At 34.3% G+C, this 16,861-nt stretch overlaps 4 protein-coding genes across 6 annotated transcripts; 1 reads left to right on the forward strand and 3 right to left on the reverse strand.

Moving 5' to 3' along the window:
• Window positions 1-353: 353 nt before the first annotated feature.
• zf(ubp)-3 (zinc finger protein 3) lies at window positions 354-9,993 on the reverse strand. 2 transcript variants are annotated; one of them, XM_009860885.3, is made up of 16 exons: window positions 9,735-9,993; window positions 9,247-9,318; window positions 8,701-8,849; window positions 7,732-7,888; window positions 7,119-7,276; window positions 5,925-6,749; window positions 5,562-5,790; window positions 4,818-5,004; window positions 4,365-4,558; window positions 3,844-3,972; window positions 3,122-3,261; window positions 2,685-2,803; window positions 2,412-2,512; window positions 2,182-2,304; window positions 1,747-1,873; window positions 354-1,276 (listed from the first exon to the last, which is right to left on the reverse strand). In XM_009860885.3, the coding sequence occupies exons 1-16, from the start codon at window positions 9,813-9,815 to the stop codon at window positions 1,080-1,082; spliced, it is 2,988 nt and encodes a 995-aa protein (XP_009859187.1). In that variant the 5' UTR covers window positions 9,816-9,993; the 3' UTR covers window positions 354-1,079.
• A 229-nt stretch (window positions 9,994-10,222) lies between these two features.
• LOC100183112 (mitochondrial intermembrane space import and assembly protein 40-A-like) lies at window positions 10,223-11,515 on the forward strand. 2 transcript variants are annotated; one of them, XM_002125811.5, is made up of 3 exons: window positions 10,223-10,670; window positions 10,772-10,873; window positions 11,031-11,515. In XM_002125811.5, the coding sequence occupies exons 1-3, from the start codon at window positions 10,649-10,651 to the stop codon at window positions 11,390-11,392; spliced, it is 486 nt and encodes a 161-aa protein (XP_002125847.1). In that variant the 5' UTR covers window positions 10,223-10,648; the 3' UTR covers window positions 11,393-11,515. The 2 variants fall into 2 exon arrangements, with proteins under 2 accessions (XP_002125847.1, XP_026691163.1); XM_026835362.1 differs by having other exon boundaries at window positions 10,483-10,670; window positions 10,772-10,918; window positions 11,031-11,474.
• Window positions 11,186-15,197, reverse strand: LOC100185477 (kelch domain-containing protein 10). The gene is made up of 8 exons (XM_002128945.5): window positions 15,044-15,197; window positions 14,576-14,708; window positions 13,964-14,052; window positions 13,244-13,398; window positions 12,836-12,984; window positions 12,471-12,647; window positions 12,248-12,413; window positions 11,186-11,826 (listed from the first exon to the last, which is right to left on the reverse strand). Exons 1-8 carry the CDS (start codon window positions 15,093-15,095, stop codon window positions 11,602-11,604), a joined length of 1,146 nt encoding a protein of 381 aa, XP_002128981.1. The 5' UTR covers window positions 15,096-15,197; the 3' UTR covers window positions 11,186-11,601.
• On the reverse strand, window positions 15,186-16,316 carry LOC100178439 (RWD domain-containing protein 1-like). Its single transcript, XM_002128878.4, has one exon. It carries the CDS (start codon window positions 16,178-16,180, stop codon window positions 15,479-15,481), a length of 702 nt encoding a protein of 233 aa, XP_002128914.1. The 5' UTR covers window positions 16,181-16,316; the 3' UTR covers window positions 15,186-15,478.
• Between the last annotated feature and the right edge of the window lie 545 nt (window positions 16,317-16,861).

Here is a 16,861-nt window from a genome sequence, read left to right on the forward strand (position 1 = left end):
TCGTTTTATCATTTTCCACTAGCGAAACTCTCAACGTTAACGTTTGCTTAAAAACTGTAACCGGTTTAATGACGCTGCAAAAAGCACGTGAACCATCACGGGATAATCAATATGACTCGGCGTATTTTTATGGGGAGTTTAAAACTGAGAAATAGGCTAAGATGCTTTAATATTTACCGACTGTCACATAAACCGTTTAAATCTAATATAACATGAAAAACATAGTTCTAAATGTAAAATAGTAATACGTTTATACAACCTAACAAACACTCCTGTTCTGCAGAATGCGTCCATTTTTAACTTTTTTTTAGGAAAATATATCTTTCCTACACCTTCAGATAACAACAGCCAACTTTGCATGGCATTTTTGCTTTATTGATGATCAGTAAGAAAAGCACAATGGGAATTTTTTACGCTGTAGTTCAGTAATGGGCACAGACATGCAAGCCAACATTCATTTCATAGCACAAAAAAGAAAGTTAAAAATGGTAAAAAAAATGCCGAAAGCGAAAAAGAATCAGGTAAAAAAGGAACAAAATGAACAGGTCAAAGCATTGGTTTAGAGTTTAAAACAGCAAATTTATTAAGCGGACAATGCAACCAACATGGTCCTATTTTTATATGAAGCGTGGAAATCCCATTTAAACGAAGGCAAAGTTATGGTTTCTACTAGTATGCTTGGCAGTAAGCAGCAAGCTTACTCTTACACAGCAAAAATGAAGGTTGGCAAACATGTATAGGTTGAACCTTAGTTGGAGTAACAAGCATAGTGATTCAAGATGATTAGAAACTACAAGAATAGTTCCAACCAAAGTTTTGGAGCCTATAGTTCCCAAATATTACTTCATTGGTATGCTAATAATTGTAGGAAATTGTTATTCCGGAAAATATTTAAAAACATCTTTTTGAATGATGCACTGCACTAGTGTTAAGTATTTGCAATTATGGAATACATTTAACTTTAAAATTTCCAGTTTTCATTGTTAGTTAGTTTTGCACACACCCTACTCTTGTTGCGTGATCTCTAACACCAGGGTTGCCGCATTTTGGTGACACTTTTATTGTTTTGGCTTAAACTGTCAACCAATGTCATTATCGAACACTTCTGAGTCACTGGGTGAAATAGGGGGACTCATATCAGGGGTACATGGGGCACTAAAGTGGGGGTGGGGGTCTAACCCTCGTTGGCTGTAGAAAAGTATGTACGCTTGTGCTGCCATTACATCATCAATTGAGCATAACTCTAGGTTAGAATCATTACAGTGGACCCAGAACTCTGTTGGATAATTCAAATTTAAAATATCAGTATTTCAATCAGGTTTGCATTGATATACAGTCACAGTAGTCTCAGTACTGTACATTTTAAGCGCAACGCGCACAAAAGCAAAACAGTATGGTATACATTTGTACAAGATCTTATCGTCTAAAAAAGCTTTTTTTGGGGTGTCTATTTGATATTATTTAGTCACTAATCATTTTCAAAAAATATAAATGCAATTATTTTCTTTCCAATTACATTTTTATATAAGCTCTTATTGTATAAAAAAGCTTTTTTTGTCATGTCTATCTAATATTATTTAGTCAGTAATCTTTTTAAAAAATATAAATACAATTATTTTTTTAATCAGCATTTATGGATAAAAAAATCATCAATTAGTATTTAAAGATAAAAAATCATTGTGATCTTTGTACAGAACTTAGGGTACAAATGCAACTTGTTATAGATAGACCTCGTGTCAAACTTACTTCCAATATCATTCCAACAGTATGCTGTATAATGACCTGATCCAAAGCCCCTTCCATGGTGTATAACTACAGCACTAAGATCGTATACAAAGTTCCCATCACTGCTGCTTGGAGCAGAAACATTGGACTGAAAACCGAAATATTATTAAAGTTTTTATGTTACTAATACTAATTAGTGAGCAGAGGCACAGAACATAGTAACATGCAGACTGGTGAAACTACGTACGATTGATGCCAATTGGCATTTGCTGTTTTGCACATTTACCACATTTATGATGTCACTTTCTAACTTTTTAAATCTAAATATTAAAAAAGGGCTTTACTAAGCAAAATAGCATTTTTAGAATTTGTTCACCACAATAACTGTACTAATATATGTTTACTATGAAATAAAAACAACTTTTTATAAAACTTTTGAGATTTACAAGTCCTCACCTGATGATCAGACCAGCAGTGTTGCCTGATATCGAATTCCGAAGGAAAATTGACTGGCACCGTTATTTTTTCACGGTGGTTGCGACCACTCCATCGAAAACGCTTCAAATGAAAACGAAGTATCTGAAAAAGCATTTTACAAAACAATTTAAAATCAAGGGATTTACTATGGAGAGTATAGCAGAATGTATATGTGTTGTTAAACGTAACAGAGTTAAAAGGATATTTACTTGTGGCAGTTTCGAGATTTTGATTTGTTTTTCCGCTTCAGTGAGTTTCTGGGTTATTTTACGACTGGAAAGTCGCCTACGACGGTTGCAACGATCTGTAACTGTGAATATAAACAAGATAAACAAATACCCTAAAAATATATAAAAAGAAATAGTTATTTTAACACATAGTAACACGCATAACACATAATTACTCTTAATGTGCATTCTGCTATACACGAAGTCATAGACAGTCATGAAGACACAATTAAATATTAAAACATGTAATAATACCTTGTTGTTCCGTAACATTGCATTTAGCGCAGTTGTACACACATCCACCGTCGAGCTGTTCTGCTTCAGTGAATTTCTCCAACATCTCCGATAAAGTACATCCTTGGTTGCTGTTCTTCCTGTGATGTCACAATGGGTGATTAGTCATTAAGATACAAAAAAAAAATGTCTAAATAATTTATGTTTTGAAAATCTTTTGTTTATGGTTTAAAAATCAAGCTGGATTTTAAAAAATTTAATGCAAAAAAATAAATTTTATGCCATTGTTCTGCAAATTTTAAAATTATATATATATATATATATATATAAAAAAAAATTATATATAAAATTAAAAAAAAAAAATATATATATATATAAAAAAATATATATATATTAAATATATATATACTTAAAAAATTAAAAAAAGTTTTTGTATTAAAACTGACTGAAGTTCCTACCAGTTGTATGCATTGACGTGATACCGCTGGGGAAATTCTAGCGACAAATCCCAAAAGGGTTCAATAGTGCTTGATATATTACCACACTCCAAACACTTTACCATACTGTGAAGTTTGCCTTCAAACACTGCATGAACCACCTGTTTAAAATAAAGAAGAAAAATTTAATACAAAGTTTGCAGATAGAAATAACTGTAATATAAATGATAGGCTTAATCTATGCAGAACACATGAGAGATTTTGGGATTCTAAACATTCTGATTGTTAAAAATTAGTTTTTCAGTTGCTTGTTGCCTACCTCTATGTAAAAAATTATAGATACCGAACCTTTTGTCCATTAAACACAGATTAAACAGATTGTCCATTAGAAATATTAAAAAGTAGTTTTTCAGTTGCTTGTTGCCTAGCTCTATGTGAAAAATTTTAGATACTGAACTTTCAGTTCATTAGCACTGTCTTTAGGAGACTTTAAAAAGCATTTATTCGGTTGCTTGTTGCCTACCTCTACCTCTATGTAATTTTTTTAGATAGCAAACTGTCCGTCTATTAAACACTAGCACTGTCTTTAGGGAAATTTAAAAAGCAGTTGTTGGGTTGCTTGTTGCCTACCTCTACCTCTACCTATATGTAATTTTTTTAGATAGCAAACTGTTTGTCTATTAAACACTAGCACTGTCTTTAGGGGAATTTAAAATGCAGTTGTTACATTGCTGGTTCCCTACCTTAGATATCCTGGTTGCCAAACCATTGGAAACCATCATTTGAGGTCGTCTGCGCTTCCATTCCAATTCGGAGACGATTTTATCGAGCAACTCGCACAAGAATTCCTGAGCATCTTGCTGAGAATAACCCTGGATGGATAAGAAGTGGTTACTACAGACAAAAAAAAACAATACATAATTTTACTTGAAGCCATGAAAAAAGTATACCAAAAAACGGACCGAAATAAGGAGTACTCTTTGTTTTGTAATGAGCTAATGGCCCAACTCAAATCTCATGTCACTTGACCATAGGACCCCACCCGCGCTTAAACTCAATGTCAGGTCCCTGACAATACCTGTTATAGGACCTCAGGAACCTTTCCCATATTGAAAAGGCCTGAATTCCAGGTTCTCGTGTATGCCTTGAAATCGGACCACGCCCATATAGTACAAAAAATAAGTCTAATTACATTCACTACTACTTTGTTTGCTTGTCGTAAACAATATATCCTACATCCATGTGTCTTAATGAGCATTTTTACCCGAAACGAAGGAATGAGTTGCCACACTGAACTTAGGAAGTGACATGGAGACACCAGCTTCCACTTGCCCGACCACATTATGTGGTAAAGGTCATTTAACTCATGGCAAAGAGAAAGGGAAGGGGGAAGTTGTGTTGATGGCAACACTGAATCTTTTTCACTGGAAGCACTGCCATCATGACCACCATTTAAACCTGTAGAATATTGCATGTTTAATTGTAGCTACAACTGTATAGGGTGAAAGGCAGACAGGCCAACCTTGCAGTTTTGTGCCTTTTTTAAAAAGTTTGCCGGTGTAAGTGGTTTTTTCGGGAATATGGTACTATCCTTTTCTTCTTCGGTATTTAAAAAAAAATAGTTGTAGCACTGACAGGTTAACAACACTAAAAAAGTGGCAAGCGTAGTAAACTAGTAGTAAACTAATGCCTAACAAAACGAAATACAAAAGCTGACCTGATTGAAGCCGCAGCATTCTCCTTGACACATTAGTTTGGTTTTCATACATTTCCATTGTAGATCGTCTGCCCATACGAGAATGTGTAGCAACAGGTGAAGTTAAACTATCATGGTGTTCGTCCATTCCGTCTAAGTCCCGCAATGCCAACAAGCATAAACGGAATTTCTGAAGATGTCCCAAGACCTATGGTGCCGTGAAAGAAAAGTAAACAGTTACGTCATACGAAGAATGACTGAAGGCAATACAGGGCCAGCATTTGTTTTGGCAGTGGTTTAATCTGACTTTATGTATGTGGGTATGTGGGTATGAGGGTATACTAATCCTAACCAAAACCACATTGGTGGCAATATTAATTTCACTGGGGAATAAGGCAAATTTCTGGGACATGAATCATGTTTATCAAATTTTAATGTTTTTACCAAATCAAGGCAGCAGTTTTGTTGACTGATCAAATAAAAGTTATTGAAAAGAGTCAATATGTTTTAATATGCTGGTTGTTTTTTTACTGGTATAGCCTACACTTGATGCTTTTTACAGGTTAATATAATGTATGTAGGAGCTGGTTTATTGAAAATTTTTCAACCATAAAATCAAAGACGTATTATATTACCTTTTTAAAATAGAACAATCACATGAGATAGGGCCTATCCAGTATCCACAAATGCCAGCAAAAAAGGGTGTATGTCCAAGAAACAAGCATAAAGTATAAATTGAAAATATGACTGTATCGTGTATCCTACCTGTATAATTGAATTTAGATAGCATGTGTTGCCTAAGTTTCTCAGCCCAGTGACTCCTGGTATTAAAGAAGTGACTGCTTTGTTAGGGATGCTATCATATAGTGATCTGAGACCACTCTGAGTTCGAATTCTTCTGTGGGAAGTTTTAGAAGAACCCGTCACTCGAGTTGCTTTTTGACCTTTTTGTGCTTTTTGGGTTGATTTTCCATAGGATTTTTTCGTTTTGCCCCTGTTTTTAAAAAACATAAGAAATAACCTAAAGTTTTTTTTTTTCAATAAAATAAAACCATACTAGCCAATTACCAATACTTTCTGTAAAAGGTTAAAAAAAATTAACAACAAATTATTATATTTTAAACTTACTTCTTTTTACTTCCCTTCTTCTTTCTTGCTTTTTCCGCAGCTTTTGCCTTTTCACAAGTTCTCTGAATAAGTCTTGCACTTCTTCTTCTGTCCTCTAAATCCACAGAAGTTTTGCGACCAGCGCTTGGAGTCGGTATTGTCAATTTCAATCGTTTTTTTACAGGTTCAATATGAACGAAGGATGAAAGTCTGTGCATTATCTCATGATAACGACTGGCAGCGTTTGCGCGCTTAGGACGAGTTTGCGTGGTGTCTGTATTTTGAGTAGCTTCTACTACGCTATCTTTTCTGCTAACTTTTTTAGATTCAGTCTTATCCCCTTCTGGGAAATTAGATTCTTTTTCACTTTTTATTTCCGATTTGTGTCCTTTGACGGATATATCCGCAGAAAACTTATTGTCAGACCTTTCATGACTTAAATCCAACTGTTCATGGTCGTTTGGAACAGTGTCTGAAGTATCAATCTCAATTTCTATAATAGACTGAGTTGATTTGCATGTATCTTCCATGGTAAGTTCTTCTTGCATGGCAGTTACTTTGTCCATCTCCAAAGACAAATCTTTAGAATTCACTTTGTTTGCTGATGATATTTCACATGTATTAAAACATGGAAGCAGATCTTTTGATCCGGGAGAAGAGGATACCGTCTCATCATTTTCAGTTTTAAGGTCCAGGACTGCAAACTCCCTCAGCCGAATTGATTCCATCCTCACTGGAGATTCATCTGGGGAGATGTTGGGAGACACGGGCTCCTCATCTTTGTATTCACTTTTGTGTCTCACGTAATGCAGCCAGTATTTAAACGCTTTTCTTTGACGTACAAACCTGTACAAAAGATAGTACATTAAAATATTGGCTTGATTAATAAGATGTACTTAAAGGTACTTTTTTATTTAAAATGACGTTGAACTTTTTTATCGTTAATTATCGTTAAGCATGCTTGGTTTTATTTTAAATTATGCATGAAACATATTCCGAAAAAAGCAATATTATTATATATAAATATGAATGTTAAAAGCACTGCTAAACCACACTAAGTTTTCATCTCTGCAAAGGTTAACAACTACCCAATTTGGGCCAATAAAACATTTTACAAACAGTATATAATATTTCACTTTGCAAAACCCACACATTTACACCATTTTTGAAATACAACATGCATACTAATCAATGCCAACAAAAAATTTTTTTTACCTGGAATGCCATATGGCTGTGAAGTTACGATCATCCCTATCTAGTTGTTGTTGTTGCAATCTTCTTCTCATCTGTATATCTTCATCAGAACTAATGGTAGCAGTTCGTAGTGTGTGCCCACTTCTTGTAGTGCCAGTAAAGTTCTGGTATCGAATTGCCTGTAAAAATTTATTATAAATAGATAAGATTTTTTCATAATATCACTCTTTCAGATTTTATACTTTGATCAATATGCTTTAAAAGAAAAGTAGTTTTAATTGGCACTTAACATAAGGAGGTATAAGTGCACAACCAACAATTAAACTATAAAGCATTAAATTTGAAAACTATGATTCCAATTATCATTTCAATTGTTTTATGCGAAACGCTCCCACCTTATTTTTATAACAGTAGGGTGGGAAAAGATGGGACATTTTTAGGACATAATATCTAAATATCCTGAGCGTGTTTTAAACAAGTAACACTAGTCTATGGAAGTCGTAATGATACAGTTTTGTAATCCATTTTCTTTATTTCCTACCAAATGGGACACGCAAATATAATAAAAAGGTGTCCCATTTTCCCCCACACTACTCTATACATTTTACAGTATTATAAAAGGCTACTCCCCTACCTGTAAGGTTTCCCGCAGTACTTTAATATCACCTGACTTGTTATCATTCAGCACATACTCCTCACAAGCATAGCAATAAACGTACAGTTCATTAACGTCAATCGCCAGGGGATGTTGTGTTTCGAGGTAATGATTCAACGCATGCTCATGTATGTATCTGAAATAACGAGTGTGAGAAAATAAATTGGCCCGCCCATTTTGCTGTTAATACAATTTTTTAGGGCTTTAAACTTTTTCTGTATTTGATTTATGGCTACTTTTTGTTGCTAAATTAATTCATTATGTCTACTTTCTGTTGCATTTTTTTAGCAATTTTGTTGCAAAATGTTGACGACCTGTTGTATATGCTCTCTATCTTAGCTTAAGTAATATGAAATAAAATGATCAAACAAGTACATAAGCATGCATGCTTGAGATTGAAGTAATGTAGAGTAAATATAGATACAGTATTAGTCATTAGATAACCCCTGTAGTTTTATTATACAGTTAAACATTAACCTAATATAAGACTATAATGTCTAAAATGCCGCAATCATGTCACATGGTGTTTACAGCAAAACATCACCTGCCTATGTAGTTTAACACCTAACAAACCACCTGGTTTATGTTGAGTTATTGTTTAATCAATAAGGACGCAAATTTAGCACTACCAGCCTTAATGGGGATTTCCTTTGTTTCCAGGGCCAGGTGTTGAACAGAAAAAAATGCTTTATCATACAATGCACTTCAGCACAATGCTTCTTAATTTTCTTGTTATTGCCTATTGGTAACCCATATTATTAGAAAAGTTAACAATTTTACAACCTAAGTTCCCAAACTATATTACAGATAACTTTTGTAAGCAAAAAGTTTAATATGATCATATTATACAATTAAACATAAGAAGTGTACAGGCAGGGTAACCCAACCAAATGAAATGCCAACCCCTTTTTAAGAAGCACAACCATATAAAAAGAACAAAAAACATACCTTCCACAAGCAACATTGGGACAACTTAGACACGCCCACACTGACTCTGTAGTGAAACAAACATTACACAACCAACGCTGCGGATTTACCACTGAGTGGCGCTCTCCAACTGTCATACGAAGAATATGCTTACAGTTGCATATGCGAAGCTGAAAGTTAAACACATTTAATTTTTTTGCAGTGCCTAAAATATATGGGTAAACGTTGGGGTTATGGGGTGAAAAGCAGAAAGGGTTGTCTAGGAAGCAAAATGAGGCTGTGGCCCACAACAAAACGACTTTCCCAAACCTACGAACTGGCAAAGCCCAATAAATTAAAGCATGAAAATAGTCCTGTCACTTCCCTAAAAGGTTTGGATTTGCTGATCGTGACAGGGTAGAATTTTCTATATTGCAGTGATCACTGGGCCTGAACATACAGTCAATAATAAATTTAATTGGTTCTGAATATTATACTTATCCTGCATGTAAATTTGCACCTATGGTAAAACCCGGACATTAATTTTAGGTGGATTAGAGGCCTCTGGATTATTTTACACAAAATTACCTCGTATTCCCTGGAGAGGCGAAACCTTGTACATTTTGTAATATTCTTAACTTCAGAAGGGGAAGAATCATTCTGAAATAGGTTTAGACATATAATATAAGTGGGGGACTATACAAATACTATTGCTTGGTCTATCTGATTAAGGCAAGAAATGAGTGTCAGTGTTTGTCGAGGTTAGTTTCGGCATTTTGTTTTTTTCTAATAAGAAATGTATCAGAAATTTAGTTCACGAGTCAAAAATGTTATCTAAATTGTACTTTGTTTATGCAACACTCAGAAATGAACCAATAAATATTATAAGCTATTAGACAGATGAAATAAAGGAAGTCACTTGTTTACAAAATTTTCTATTACTTCTTACATGTGTTTGATCTTTTTAACATACCGTCCTCTCGTTTGCATAATTCTCAAACAAAAAAATAGCCTCATTATACCTCAATTTCAAAAAAAGAATATATACATATTAAATATATAAGCTAAACACTTACCCCAACCTTGGACAGTATTTGAGTATCTTCTGAAGTTTTACAGTTTATTTTCGAATCTGGACTTTTCTTGGCTTTATCCATCTTCAAGATTTTCAACCTTTTCGGCGCTGACGATTGCTGAAGAAAACAGAAACACGTGCAGCGTGTATGTACGCTTGTTCAAGCTTCAAAACTAGCTAAGTTAACATGTTACCATCTGCACATATACATGAAACTGCAACAAATATAACGAAATATACACCTATTAGTAAAAAAACAAAAACAGTAAAGAATTACGCCACTTTTGCTGACGTAATTGACAAAGTTGCGACACAGCCCATATCATACTCGTTCCCTCCGAGATCACAGGGTGAGATAAAAAAATGGTGCTACGTCATACAAAAGAAAAAAAGGTTGTCTCTGTCGTCACAGTTCCCTTTTTCATTGTCTCTCCAAAACCAGTAATTAAAAATTGCAACGGATAATTGCTAAAATCGCTATTAAATTGACTGTATTATGTTTACAAGTAACTTTTTTAAATATACAAACATAGCTTAAGTGGTGTCCTGTATTGAATATAGTACTGATAACTATTTGAACAGTATAACTTTGAACGTGTAAAAAAAAGTTTTGTGCTAACATTACATGAGCACCAAGTATTTTAATGTTTTTTTTGTGGTATAAATTTTATAAATCCTAAAATTGATATTTCGAGATATCATCCGATTTTAGATCGCGAAGCAATTACAGCGTGGTTACGCATGGCCGACTTCCCGAGTTTTTCTGACAATTAGATTAAAATTATTGCCAAGAGCAGTTGCGTAGTGGACTAGTCATATTAATAACGTACATATCACTAGCATCTACCTATGTAACGAAAGACTTCAGGATTTATTTTATGTGACCAGCTCGAACGGTTTTAGAAAACCAAAGCCATGTCGTACTGCCGAAAAGAAGGTATGTAAATAAACAACCTTTCCATTTTGTATATAGGCATTTATCAATTACATTTGTGTAGTGTCTGTCTGTCAGTTTAACACATTAAAATTTACTTCTAGGTAAAGACACCATCATATTCGCGACGGAAGATATTCTCTCGTCTCCAAGTACGACACAACTAAGACCTGACAATCCAGATGAACTGGATACAAGCAGTGCAGGCAAGACCTTTAACACATTATTCCTTTACTATGTTTACAAAATAGGTATTGGGAGTTGTGTCAAGTATGGTACTGGAATCATACCTTTTTAAAGTCAATTTCTCTGAAGGAAATGGTTTTCACTTTTGTGACTTTTACTTATTATTCCCTCTTTTAGGAGCGATTTTACCAAATGGAGAAATAAACTGGGACTGTCCTTGTTTGGGTAATTTGCCTAACGGACCATGTGGTGAGAATTTCCGTAAAGCGTTCTCGTGCTGGGTTGAGCATAAAGACAATGAGGAATCTTTTGCTGAAAAATGCTTTGAAAACTTCACCAAATGGGAAGAATGTATTAGTGAGCATAAAGACATTTATCGGCCAACTGAGGAAAAGAAAGAAGCGAGTAATAACGATGAAAATGAGATAAACAACACGAATGAAAGTGCATCAATTGATAGTATTGATAAAAATAACGCGCACAGCACTTCACAAACTAGAGCAATTGCAGCTGCTTCTTCTATTGACCAAAAACAATAAATGTTTATCCAATCATCATTATGCTGTAATTTACTTTTTAATGTCAAATAAAAATTGCAAATTGCGGTTGGCTGTCGTAAAAGAAATTCATGATAACAAAAAAAATGGTAAAAACAAAAACAGGAAAAGAAGTAAATGATGCATATTAACTAAAAAGGACAAAACTATAACTTAAAAAACATTAATAGCAAGGCACTCCCATTTGAATTTCAGGCACCAACTGCACATTCCAGTTTCTTAACAAAATGTTCATTTATTCCCAATTCGAGAAGTTGCTTTTTTGTCATGGAAAGCAACTGTGGCATGGTCTCAATCAGCTTATTCCAACACAGTGTTTGTAAGGAAGGAACAGTAAGCCAGATACTGTAGCTTGAATTGGTTCTTATGGTTGGAGTGATACATATATTACCACCTGTGACCAACATGCAACCCTCCTGAATGCAAAACATAAATTTAGGGCAATTTATATTTACTAGGGCGGGGTAAGATGGGACTTAATTTAATTATCTTTTCCTTTCCAAATTGACATATACGGAATTATATAAACGTGACCCTGCAACTTTAAATAGTGTTTTTAGTTGTTTAAAACACACTTAGTAAATATGGGAATGTGTACGCGTAACAGTATCTCATTTTACCCCTCAATACTATACTAAGATGAGACATGTTTTAATTCTCTTTTTCTGTCCAAATTTATATATACAAAATTATATAACCGCGACCCTGCAACTTTAAATAGTGTTGTTAGTTGTTTAAAACACACTTAGTAAATATGGGATTTAGGCGTAACCGTATCCCATCTTACCTCACAGTCACAGTACTATAATTACTAAAAGACAAATATTTAAAACTTACTGGTGTAATTGCTGCAGAATGGAAAAACACCGGTTCTGGCATGTCTGCGATTTTTGTCCAAACAAGACTAGGCAGATGCAACTGCCATAGGTCACCATAAATTGTCCTACCATTATACCCTCCACAAATAAAGGCTTTATCACCAAACTGTACACAACTATGGCACCTGTAATGTACATTGTGTAATCATCAAAATGGTAGGTTCTAGGTTGTGCGAACTTACCTTCTTGGTTTAGGAACAGTAGTGTCTGAATCTGGTCTTTTTTCTGTGCGCACAGTAGTCCATGTATTATTAGTTATTGAGTAAACATGTACATACAACAAAGGGAAGACTTGGGTTGAGGTACCACCACCTAACACATATAGTTTCCCATCATACACAGCAATTTCATGTCGATACCTGTAAGAAAAATAATGTAATTTAATGCAAAAGGCATAGGCCTATTATTTTTTTTGAACTATATATAAAAAGTCTGTAAATTCTAACAAATCAGCAGACCCCAACCAAACAAATATTCTTTCAGTTTAAATAATAAATATCCTATATTAAATATAGGAGTATTTGAGACTGAATTCAACACAACTTACCTCTCAAATGGTAAGTCTTCTGGTGGATTGTTTGGTTTTAAACTGCTCCAAGTTAATTCATTTAAATTCAACTTATGAACGTCTGAGTTATAAATGCGACCCGCTGTGCCACCATAAACATAAAGGTCAGAATCTACAACTGCAATGGCCTAAAATATGCTAAAACTTCAGGATTCGATTTTTTACTGAAACAGCAATGCTATTGAAACCTTAATTTAAAAAAATATTCTGACGTGAAAATATTGAAGTCTAAACAAAAAATTTTCCGCCATTCAAAAGGACTTCATCAGTAAAACACTTGTACAATAAAATTAGTAACTTGCATTCATTTATTACCAAAAAAAATAAGTTTAAAATTATATGTTCCACTTCCCTAATGGTAACAGAAACAGAATTTATTACTAATACCTGTCCATATACTGGGTCAGGAACAGATCCATTACAATTGAGTAATCTCCACTGTCCAGTGGGCAAATGACAAACAGAGAGCTTGTTGCTACTGGTTTCACCAAATGGAAAACCAGTTCCACCAAACACCAGCATATGCTTACCATGACGGAACACTAAACATTAACAGGTTTGACGTGCCTTGAACCCATTTCCTAATGGTTACAGGCAGGCGCGCTAACCACTACGCCACGGCGCCGGACATGAAGGATAAATGAGTGAATGATATTATATAAGGTGCAGTGTTGAGTGTTGCAGCATTTGCAAGTAAAACTATGTCACACGACAAACAATTGCTACTGTGACGCATGCCATTTTCTATGGTAATGTATTTCCTAGTATGGTACATAAAGTTAGTGATGTTATTTTTCGGTGTAAATAATCATCAGCAGTAAGAAGATGGCCAATCAAGCAACAATAACCCACTCCCATTGTTTTAACAGACAGGTAAATTTTTCTTAAGATTTTAACGTAAATCAAATTCTACGTGGCTGGACTTGGCTGTACTGCAGTTACACTCACAGCATAAAGTATAGAAGTTTTTTGTGCATAAAACTGGGGTTCTCATACATACATACATATTACATATATAATGTTTTCTCTTTTGATTTTATGGGCACCCCTTATGAACAGCAGATGCCAGCAAGCAGAACATTACGCAATCACATAATGCCTTCCTACCTGCATGAGATGCTACTTCAGCTGGCATGTTCTCATGTAATGGCAGTTGTTTCCAAACTTTTGTTGTTAAATTAAATTTCCACAGCTCCCTATTTATAAACATAAATTTAGCGTTTAAGTAAATGCAAACATATACAGTAGGGTGGGGAAAAATGGGGCATTTTTAGCACATAATATCCTAATCGTGTTTTAAACAATTAACAGCAGTCTATTGGAGTCGTGGAGATACGGTTTATAATTCTTTAAATGTTCTTTGTTTACTAGGAAATTGGACAAGAAAATAAAATAAAAAGTGACCCAGCTTCACCTACCCTACTAATATAGATATTTATCAATTATTAATAATTTATTACCTTTCAAAATATAATAATTAAAGATACATAGAAGATTTCTTTTTACTTAAATGTTTATTTTACTTATAGCTGTTATTGCTTGAAAACAGTACTAACGTCACAACAAATGTTTCTATAACAAATTTTAGAAAAGCAAATGTTACATAATGAAACTTCAAAAAGGTCCAATAATTTTTTTTTTGGGGGGGGGGAAATAAAAATAAATTAAAACAGGTATAAAGCATTGGTAGACTATAAAACAGCAACATTTACTTTTTACCTGAGTAATCCATCAGATGGCTGTCCATTTATAATTCGAATATCAGGGTTATATCCACCAAACACCCACAAATTATTGTCATCTGCCACACAGCGATGACCACTTCTTGCAACAGGTAAGGAACATGCTTGGCCTGAAGATAAAACAACATAGGTAATACCTTGCTAAAATACAGTGAAGAACATAGGCACCTAACAAACATGCCCTAAAATAGGTTATATTGTATCAGTATGATATCCTGTGCGAAAAGTCTGTGTATATATAATAACTATTATATAAGTTATACTGTAACTATTATTTTAGTGATATTTGTTGATCCCCCATGCAAATAGCCTTTGTACTTATACTGACTACTATATTAGTGATAATTTAGCTATTATATTGGCGATTTTTTAATTCAACATTTATTTACATTGGGATATGGCCTAAAGAACAGCCATGGTAGACACCTACATACGTCTGCCTTACCTTGATTATTTGGCTCAAGTTTATTAAATTGATTTAACAAGACCCCTTTCATATGCAATCTTTGTGCTGTTTCGAGCCAAATAAAATTATGTAATCGTATCCTTTTGCATCCAGTTATATCACATTGATCTACTGCATAAACCTAAACCACATATTAGTTTGGCGAGTGTAGAAAATGCCATGTATATTGTCATATACACATAGCAATAGCATTTCAGCTCTTTTGCAATTATTTCCCAGTGCTGTTCAAATTTATAACATTTGAAAAAAAACTGTAATTCATTGTACTAATTGTGATGTGATTGAAAAAAGGAACTTTTTTAAAATCAGTCAAAAACATTTTAAGTCCCAGGTATAAACCACTTGAATTTTGTAGGTCTGAAGAATAATCATCAGCACCATATTTAGTTTGGTCCCATCTCCCATTAAAAATGGTCAAGAATCTGAATCAATATCAAATTCATCATCAAGGTCAATATCATCTAACTCTTCAAACAATGACTCGTCAACTTCTACCGCTTCCTCCCCGGCCAAAAGTGCTGATTCATCCTCAATGTCCCCACTTTGAAGGAAAATCTCTTTCCCGGACAATTTCTTTGTTTGTTTCTCCTGCTTTTTCTTTTGGCTTTCAATTTCTTGCATTTTCAAATCAAAGTCCGCTTTCCAAGCGAGAAATGATGCAACTGTGACTTTTGTTCCGGCACACTTCCGCTCTTGCTCTTCGATCATTTCTCTTTCCTTTCTCTCCTCCTCTTCTTGAATCTCCTGTTTAAACCTGTCATCCTCCTGGTTGAGGAACTCTTGCACTGCGGACATGATGGTAAAAACCATCACGCACCCAAGATTTTCCTCAATTTGCTCTTCTATTAAAACCTCCAGTTTTTCACCAGTGTTCTCAAAAGGAAAGTTTTCTTCCTCTAACACTTCAAACAAAGGGGCCTCATCCGGGTATTTCTTAGCATATGTAAATTTAAGAGTTACGCTTATAATTGCTTTGTCGGCATCCAAAATGGATTCTTCCGTCGATATCTTAAGTGAAAATGCAGTCGGATCTGTCGACACTATAGTAAACGAATCTGGATAAATGGATTCTAAAGCTTCAAGTTCATCTCTTTGTTCTTCTTCGTAGTTTGTCATGTTTACATTATCTGTTAGATGACTTGTAGATAATTATATCCAACCTTTATATAGAGGGCCAACTCAAAACAGATATATCAAAACCTGATGTAACCAATGTATAATTCTTGTGTTCTAAAATAGAACCTGCACTAAAATAGCAACGGTTTAGGTATTATAATAAGGATGTACATTAATATATCTATACTGCGTAAGCTTGTTGGCTGCATAAGTATACCATATATGCAATGGGAACATAACGCAGCAACCGAAATACGTAAAGCAACAAGAACAAAATTTCATGGAAAATATCAGCTGTGACGTTACGTTACTCATGCGTATCGCGACTCTTATTAAGATTTCTATTGCCAACTCCAGCCAAAGTGTTTTGTTTAATGAGGCAACGGCATAAAGATATGTATATATGCATTTAATTAACTAAATATTTATCTTGGTGTTAAGTTGTACGCCACTTCGAAACCCAATCATTAGACTTACACATTCGAATGTTTACATTTGTCACGTATAAAACTAGAAAAGCAGTTCTGAGCAAAATGTTATGCGATGTTCAACAATCAACAGAAAATCTTAATGACCTACCAATATGAGAATGTAACGACATTCGTTATAAGCAAAATCTAAATGAGAGTGTAACTTGCTTTATCCTCACGTAACTGGACAGCGACAGTCGTTATGACATAG

Source organism: Ciona intestinalis, chromosome 8 (assembly GCF_000224145.3).
Source record: "Ciona intestinalis chromosome 8, KH, whole genome shotgun sequence".
NCBI classification, from domain to species: domain Eukaryota; kingdom Metazoa; phylum Chordata; class Ascidiacea; order Phlebobranchia; family Cionidae; genus Ciona; species Ciona intestinalis.

Excerpts from the sequence above, each read along its gene's own strand:
- LOC100183112 (XM_026835362.1), top strand. The coding sequence starts at position 10,649 with ATGTCGTACTGCCGAAAAGAAG. Across the intron at positions 10,671-10,771 it reads GTCGTACTGCCGAAAAGAAG|GTAAAGACACCATCATATTC; the intron begins GTATGTAAATAA and ends ATTTACTTCTAG. Across the intron at positions 10,919-11,030 it reads TTACTATGTTTACAAAATAG|GAGCGATTTTACCAAATGGA; the intron begins GTATTGGGAGTT and ends TCCCTCTTTTAG.
- LOC100185477 (XM_002128945.5), bottom strand. The coding sequence starts at position 15,095 with ATGAAAGGGGTCTTGTTAAATCAATTTAATAAACTTGAGCCAAATAAT. Across the intron at positions 14,053-14,575 it reads CCATCTGATGGATTACTCAG|GGAGCTGTGGAAATTTAATT; the intron begins GTAAAAAGTAAA and ends GTTTATAAATAG. Across the intron at positions 11,827-12,247 it reads ATTCTGCAGCAATTACACCA|GAGGGTTGCATGTTGGTCAC; the intron begins GTAAGTTTTAAA and ends TTTTGCATTCAG.
- LOC100178439 (XM_002128878.4), bottom strand. The coding sequence starts at position 16,180 with ATGACAAACTACGAAGAAGAACAAAGAGATGAACTTGAAGCTTTAGAA.